Consider the following 8,845-nt stretch of genomic DNA (forward strand, 5'->3'; position numbering starts at 1 on the left):
ACTCAGGGGTGCAAGGCAAAGGGCTTTGTCAGGGTCACACATTTTATCAGAAATGTTCTTAACTGAGAGATCAGTAAGCGTTAGGAAAGAGGAGGGAGCTGATGGGGAAGAAAAGGAATAGGGTGGGAAGCAACACCGCAAGTCATGAAAGATAACAGAACTTGCCGTGTGTTCCCAGCTGGATAAAGAGGGAGAGATGGAGCCATGGGCATCATTTAGAGGAACACTTCAGTGCGACAACGTAATAGAAATCACCTCATCTCCTCTTGGTTCCCCGAGCCTGACTCTTGAATCATCAGTGAGTAATGATGTGGAGCCCCGCAGGCAGACACTCAGATCTGGATTTGAGCGAACAGTCCTTTGATTTGTTTTCGTTAAGACTAACAGTATCCCTGCAGATCCTTCACTTCAAAGACCTGAGAGTTTGGGAGCTAAGGGCAGGCAGCTACTGCACTGGGAAACGAAAACAACCGAAAGGGCTTTTTGCCATCGGTGCCAAGGTGAACTCTGGCTTCAGGCTGTGGATTCAAATCCTAGCTTTACCACCTCCTCCCTGTGTAACCTTCAGCAAGTTTCTTAAATTCTCACCACCTCCTCATCTGTTCAGCAAGGTTACTTACATCCCCAACCCAGAGTCTTAAAAGAGCTAACCTACATAAGGTACTTTCTCAATGTTAACTGTTATGAAAAAGTAAACAAGCCATAGCCTCTGCTGGCGAGGAACTCATAATATACTAGGAAAGATCAAGCTAGGACAGAAATGGCAGTATTGGAGGTAGAAAGTCCTAATGTCTCAAGGGTAGAAAAGATGAAGTGTCACATGCATACAGAAGAGAGAAATGATCATTCTTATGGTCAAAAACAGGGCACACTCCCGGGGGTAGTGACAGTTTTAGCTGGACTAAGGATGGATAAAGTTTGAGCAGCAGAAGCAAGATGGCAAGAGCAAGAGAGAGAGAGAGAGAGAAGCAGCACAGAGAGGCTTCCTGCAGAGGGAGGTGTGTTTGGAAAGATCAAGACTCCTATCTGGCTAAAGAATAAGGATTTGTAATGAAATGTGGAGGAGATAAAGCTGAGAAGTGGCTGGAGCTGGCTTCTGGGCTGGGCTTTTTTGGGGGCAAGGAGCAGAGAGACATACTCAAGTTCACCTAGAAAACCAGAGGTATTTTATTTATTTAAAAAAATGTATTTATTGATTTATTTGGCTATGCCGGGTCTTAGTTGTGGCACTCTGGATCTTTGATCTTCGTGGCAGCACATGAACTCTTAGGTGGCAGGTAGGATCTAGTTCTCTGACCAGGGATTGAACCCATGCCCCCTGCCTTGGAAGCACAGAGTCTTAGCTATTGGACCACCAGGGAAGTCCCATCACCAGAGACATTTTAAAGGAGAATTACAGAAAAACCCCAAGAACTGGAGAATAGGGATTTTTTTTTTTAAGTATCAAATTTATTTCAATATCTAGTTTCATTTTTAAATTAAAGCTATTGGACAATTTTTTGCAAATTAAAATTCATTATTAGAGGTGAGGAAAACATTAATAAGCTATTAATTACTGAAAACAAAATTATCAACCATGCATTTAAAAAAGCCATGTTAAAGAGTAAAAAGTTCCAATTATACTATTTAACTGAAGGAAATATCCTTTACCTCTTTATTTCTAATTATAACATTCTCATTTTGACACAATTTACACCTTTTTCACCCAATTAATACAATGCAAACAAAATTTTTCCAAATATTAAGAGGATATTGTTTACCATTTATGACATATAAGATAACTGTAACTCTTTAAAAGTTCCTTAAAAGAAAGTTGAAATTTTAATTTTCACTGTGAATCTGTCTGATCAAAAAGTAAAGGACATAACCACCACATGAATTAAAACAAAGAATGGAATAAAAACAAAAGTGGTATCTATATAATCAGCAAATTATCTGATAAGACATGTTAACTACTTCACATTTCTACTTAGCATAAGTGAGAATAAACTGGTTCCAAGGTTTGGCATTTTTACTCTTAAGCTTTAAATCATAGTGTTACTCTACTCAAGTCATCTCTAAGAAAAAATGGCAGTGTTCATAAGTACAAAAATGATTATATCCAGTAGGTGGTATTCTACATAGTCAAGACAATTCTTTATAAAATTAGATTTTTAAAAATGCAGACTATCTGGTAATTACCAGTATCTCAAAAGCTAAAATAAGAAAAATACAGATAATAAAGAAGTACTCATTGAATAATATTATTTTGCTTTGAGGAAACCAGAAATGATTCTATTCCAAGAAATAAGTAATAATGATAAAGAGATGTAATTAATACACCATGTATCTTTTAAGCCAAACCACGCTTTTCTGCTCAGAACAACTCTTGATTTTTACATTCTTAATCTTTGTCCAGAACAGGACATTTTAAGCCATTTTTGAATAGAGTTGATAATCTAAAGCCACTTTTCTTCACAGGATGTTTTCATTTTAGTATTCACACATAAGCTGCAAAAAGGCAAATGAAAGTCAGTTATAAGAATCTGTAGCATAATAAATCCCAATTTACAGTAACTGTCAACAGAGTTCTATGCCGAAGCCGAAAAGTTGCTACAGTACAGGTGAGAACTGACATTCTTCCACAGACTCAGACTTCATTTAGTAATACTGTCATAAGATCCAAAAAGAAACCTTAATAGGTCCTTTCAAAGATGCATAATTTTCCGAACAATTTTCCTCTGGATGCACTGCCTGTTCATTCCTTCAATCCTTTTTTAGTCGTTTAGCTTTTGCAATATTTTCTTGACGTTTTTGTTTCTTCTTTTGCTCCTTTTCCCTGGCCTCAATCATCTTGGCCAATTTCCAAGACAGCACAGCACTTGCTAGAAACAATGGAGTCAGAGCCAAAATAACTGTTGTAAGGAAGCCATATGGGTCCTTTGCAGCCCATTCCACAACATACTCAGCCCAAGCCTTTAAATCAAACATCTTCGTGGAGGCCTTATGCTTGAGTAGTGGTCTCTAATTTTGTCCTGGGATTATCAGCCAGTCACAATTTCAGATGACCTTTGGTTGGCTGTCTTCTTCTTTAACTTCACCAATACACTTCTGAGAGAAGGTTTAAATTCTATATACTCCAGGCCGGAAGCAGGAAGGCAGAAGCCGAGAATAGGGATTTTTAATAGCATTGGTGTTTTGTAGAGATTGCCTGGTGGGGTTGTTTATTTAACAAGGATCCCCAGTCTAGGTGCTAAGAACAAGGTCCCCGCCCTTGAGGGCAAATAACAACCATGGAAACAAATCGGTTTGACAATTTCACATAGTGAAAGTGTTGCAAACAAAATAAAAAGCAAACTACTGGGACGAGACTGTCAGGGGTAAGGGGGTCAGCACTGATCAGGGGTGGAGGGGGGAGTAGGAAGGTGCTCTCTGAATTGAGACCTGAGTGGTGGAAGAGCTCGTTTGCAAGGATCCAACAGAGCCATGAGCTCAGAAGTCCTGAAGTAAGAGTGAACAGTCTCGGACTGGCAGCAGCGGAAGCCACATGTAAGGCCCCATCATGAAAATGCCAGTCTTCTTAGCCATGGTAAGGGGGTTGGAATTTATTCTAAGAGTGAAGGGAAGAGATTCTAGGGTTTTAAGCAGAGAAGTGACGTGATCCTTTGGGCAGGTTTCAAGTCAGTCCCAGCTCCGTGTGGGTTTGCATCATCATGGAAGGCCTGGAAGCAGGATGACTAGCAAGGAAACTGCCCCAGCGTCCAGGCACAGGATCGTGTGTCCTGGGTCCAGGGGAGCTCTGGGGACCTTGACAAGGGGGTGGTTTGTGCATCTTCCCAACAAGGGCTTTGATAAATAATTTACGACACGTCTGAGGTACTGCAGACACAGCCATGGTGCCGATCTGAGAACATTGCCAGGAATAGATGTCCCTGGACATACTATTTGAAGAAAAAAGCATATTGCACAACCACACAGATATTCTATAAGCCCAACTACATGAAATTAAACACTCATTTCTGTATCAGTTTATCTACATGTAAAGAAACCTCTGGGAAGATACTCACCAGTGGTTTTTCTGAGAAGTTTGTTTTTGCTTTCCATTTTTTTTAAAACTACATTCTCTGATCTTTTCTGAGTTAAAATGTTATCAGTGAGTGTGCATCATTTATGCAAAAGCCTAGTAACTTTTGTCAAAAGAAAAACAGATGGAAGGAGGGAGAGACAGAGGGAGGGAGGGAAGAACAAGGAAGGAAGGAAATTAAGAAAATTAAAGACCAATCCCTCTGTGCCCCTAACCCTGACACAAACACACGCAGACATGCACACACATCAGAGGGCACATACACACACATACACACACATCAGAGGGATGCAACAAGGGCCTGACCACCTCCACATATGACCGTCCAAGGACATCACCAGAGCCCTGGAGAGTTCCTCTTTGGAGAGCATGATTAATCCGGCTACAGCAAGGCTCGGGCACCCAGAGCAAAGATGCATCACTCCTCGAGAGGCCAGCTTTGAATTTCAGAGGCAGAAAGCAGAAGAGGTGCCTTTGAAGGCTCCCCTCCCCACCCACCTACATACACACTGGGAAGCCGCCAAACTGCCTTTAACCACAGTTGCCAGGACATCCAGGGGCAGGAGGCAAGTGTCTGAGTGGAAACAAACCAGACCCTGGGGAGGGCAGGACAGAAGGGAAAGGGGAGAAGGGGAGCAGGTGTGCTGGTCCACGGAGCTTAGTGAGCGACTCCTACGTGTCACTTTTTGTCCCTTGGCATCTATGGCTATAAGCTTCCAGCCCCCGGGTGTGTTTTATTTGACCCACAGTGTTCAAAACGTTGAAATTGGGAGTTATTACATAAAGTTCTAAAAATTGGGAGTTTTTACATAGAGAGCTGAATTTCTGATTTTTTTCTTAGAAAAGTAGGAAAATGCCATTCCTTGGGCCTGCCTCCCCACAGGGAAATAATCGGGTGGAGACGACGTCCTCTTGCTGGCCCCCACGCAGTGATCTCTCTTCTCAATTACTTCCCTGGGCCATAATAGACCCGTGCCTTTGCCACCTAGGAGAAGGCAATGGCACCCCACTCCAGTACTCTTGAGTACTGGAAAATCCCATGGACAGAGGAGCCTGGTAGGCTGCAGTCCATGGGGTCGCTAAGAGTCGGACACGACTGAACGACTTCACTTTCACTTTTGCCACCTAAGATATTTAACAGCTCCTTCCCTCCTTACACGCACCTGTGATGGAGGAACTGTGTGCATTTTACGGAAGAGGAAGCAGGTTCAGAAAGGTTAAGTGATGTGTTCAAGATCACACAGCTTTTAGTAGCAAAGCAAGAATTCAAAGCTGACTTCAGAACCTATGCCCTGACCAGTGAGGCAAAGTCACAGAAGGAGTAACCAGTGAGTCATCTCCCAAGTTGCTGGCCATGGTCTCTTTAAGGTTCATTTTTCCAGAAAGAATTGGCCTTCTACCCTAGGACCACAGTGAGCCCCCTAGGTGGCAGGCGGCAGGCCTCTTTTGAGTTCAAAGGGATGTGGGCACAGTAGCAGGACCCGGGAGGGTTTTCTACAGTGGGGAAGGTGAAGGAGCCAAAGGGTTTTTAATGTGGGCTGAGACTGAAGCCTGAGTGGAGGAGGTGGGAAGAACCTGAGTGGGGTGGGGCGCACTGAGTTCCCATCCCCATCTCCATATTTGACCCAGGGCAGCTTGCCTTTTTCTCTTTTCTATGTCAGGGTTCTATTTAAAACCTCCTTTAGGCAAAGGGGGATTTTGCTGCTCAAAAATAGTTTGGATAAATTTGACAATTTGAGTCTATGTCAAAAAACCATAGATGGATATTTCACGTGTGGCTAAGAAGCTATCACTGGGAACCGTCAAATGAGCCCCATGGGCCATGGCCAGCCTCTTATCTTCAGCTTTCAGGAGGGACCTCCTGCTAGATTCACTTCCACCCCACAGCTCCTGAAATGGAACCCACCCTCCTAGGACTCCAAGCAGGGCCCAGAATTTGTTTGTGTAGATTTGCATAAAAAGCTTCACTGAATGGGATTCACTAAAAGCAGGTGAGATTCACGGAGTCCCCCAAAGCAATGATTTTCTCTTTGAATTTCATTTTCTCTTGAGAAGCAAACACTTCGCTTCTCTGGCTTCCTCCATCCACTGGACCTGCACTACCTTCCTTTTCCCTTATGCCACACACTCATAGACACAGATGCACATGCATGCACACACGTATACAAACATATGTATACACAGGCACACACACATATAAACACTCATGAACATGCACCCAGCAAGCTTTAAGTCACTGAACAAGTGACTGTCTGTCACAGATGATTCTAGAGTTTGATCCAGCCTAACGTCTGCCCGGGATGTAGCCCATTTGCCTAAGAAGCACCCGTCATTGGTTTGGGTGTGTAGTGGTGAGACACCCACCCCTGTGTCTCTGAGCCAGCCCTCGGGGACCAAGACTCAGCTTGGGGACCCCTGAGGACACTCTCTCTTTCTGTTCCTAGTTGCATCTAGAGTCTAGGCAGAAACCTTCAGGCGCAATGTCACCGAGACCTTCTCATCTACTCTGGGAAGCAGGGGATTACTACAATAGGAAGGAGTCAGGCATCACCACAGGATGGCGTGGAAGCTCTAAATGGACCCTCCCATCAGCCTAACATGGAGACACTTGCCACTCAGAGACCCAGCCCTGCCAAGAAACCCAAATGACTTTGTCCCTGGACACCCCAGACATGAGGCAAATGGGTTTCTCCCTCCTCCAGCCTTCATATCATTTCCTGGCCAGACCAGGTGCCTTGGGGGAGCTATGTGGGGCTCCTTGCTGGTTAAGGCTCCAAGCTGACTTCTGTCTTCTGTGTCACCTCTGGGCTGGGTCACTAACCTCTCCTCTCCCGTATCAGCCTACCCACAACAAGCCCAGTTTGTTCACCTCTCCCTGTGTCCCCGAAACCTGCTCTGTCTCCCACCCAGGGAGACCACCCAGGTGGGAGGTAATGCCCACTCCCACCGCCTTCAGTCCCCACACAGCTCTTGGCCATATCCACTCCCCTCCAAACCCTTCCCCTAGTAATATTAACCAAAACAATAACCAACCTTTGCCAAATTCCTATTATGTCTCAATACTGATACTCACTTCATTTCATTCTCAAACACAAAAAATTGGAGCATTAATTGCTACCGTTTTACAGATGAGGAAATTGAGGACCAACAGGTTGAAGCAACTTCCTTAAGGTCAAACAATTTGTTATGAAAAGCCAGGCGTCATATTCAAGTCTGTCTTGTATATCTCATGCCCTTTATGGCTACCTGGCATTATATTGCACTTACTGATTTGGCCATTATCAGTTTGGCTTTGTGGGCTTCATGGGGGCAGGGACTCTCTCACTTACCACTTCCTGTATCAGCCTCTGCCACCTAATTAATATTCAGTAAATATTTGTTAAGTGAATTGATGGCAAAGTCCACACTCTATTTTTAAAACTGTTTACTAATTTTTGACACAGCAATGCACATGGTTTTTAAAAAATCAAGAAATAAAAAAAGTGAAATTTAAATCTTCTTCCTGGATGCCCAGTTCCCTTCCTCCATGGCTCTTTTGTATCCTTCCAAAGATATTAGAATATTCTATACATATGTGTGCTTATACAAATGTGTGTAATATACATGTGTCATATCATACTATACTATTGAAACCACTCTGCATCTTGATTTTTTTCACTTAATGTGTCTTGGAAATATTCACATCAGTATATATCTATACACACAAATCCCTATGCTATTAATTGCTATCCTAAGCTTCATACCCATCATATGGGTTTCAAGGAAGTCCCTGGAAACTTGTTAGGGCTAGAGTTCAGTTCAGTTCAGTTCAGTCGCTCAGTCGTGTCCGACTCTTTGCGACCCCATGAATCACAGCACACCAGGCCTCCAGTAAGTGTGATCTGGCATCATGAGTGACCTAGAATTTAGGATCAGGGGAAGGGACCTCTGAAATTGTCTGGTTTAATCCCTTTATGTTATAAATAGGGAAGCTGAGGCCAAGCAGGTGGTGATGGTGGAAACAGACACTCTTAGAGCCACACTGGGAGTTCCTTGCAGATCCAGGGTGAGAGCCTTGCCTCTGCAATTCTTGGCCAGGCTCCTCTGCTTGGCAAGCTCAGAAGAAATTATAGCCAGTTCCCAGCAGAGAGAGTGCCTGGTTGGGCTTTGTCAATGGCAATGCCCTCCCAGGCAGGCTGGGGTGAGAGTGATAATGTAGGTCGCTTGGTAATCAGAAAAGAGAGCTCAAGCCCTTTAAATGACGGCTGTTTCATTTGGTCCCAGAAGACTAGATTAGCATTGATTGTCTGCACCGAGCTAGTAGATAAAAGGCCCACACCAAAAGGGAGCACCAGCCTGCAAGGATGAGTCAAAGCCCCTCACTCTCAGTGCAGCCCAGCTTGGCATCTGGGACTTCCTGAGCCCATGGGCAGCTTGCAGGAGGCTGTACCTTTCCTCCAGTCGGCAAAAGTAGGGATGGGGAGGGGGGAAAAATCCAGAAGCACAGCTGAGGGAGCTAAAATTCAGAGAAAGGAGTCTCTGTTGGGATGAATGCCTTATCTGCAGGTGCATTTCGCATCCCCATTCTTCACACACACACAGACACACACACACACACACTGTAAGTTCCACGAGGGCAGGGACCTAGCTCACCTTGTTTGCTATGATTCCTAGTGTAGTATCTGACATGTTAGGTGCTCAATAAATACTTGTTAAGGCAATCAACACGTGCACACACATATATCGTTCCTACACACATAGACACACACTGCACACTCTACTCTCTGGATTATTGTTTAAACT

General features: G+C 44.0%; 1 protein-coding gene across 1 annotated transcript; it reads right to left on the bottom strand.

Annotated features, from left to right (window-relative positions):
• Window positions 1–2,142: 2,142 nt before the first annotated feature.
• On the bottom strand, window positions 2,143–3,141 carry LOC138988656 (small integral membrane protein 15). Its single transcript, XM_070374902.1, has one exon. It carries the CDS (start codon window positions 2,968–2,970, stop codon window positions 2,746–2,748), a length of 225 nt encoding a protein of 74 aa, XP_070231003.1. The 5' UTR covers window positions 2,971–3,141; the 3' UTR covers window positions 2,143–2,745.
• Window positions 3,142–8,845: the final 5,704 nt, after the last annotated feature.

This window comes from Bos mutus, chromosome 7 (assembly GCF_027580195.1).
Source record: "Bos mutus isolate GX-2022 chromosome 7, NWIPB_WYAK_1.1, whole genome shotgun sequence".
NCBI lineage: Eukaryota > Metazoa > Chordata > Mammalia > Artiodactyla > Bovidae > Bos > Bos mutus.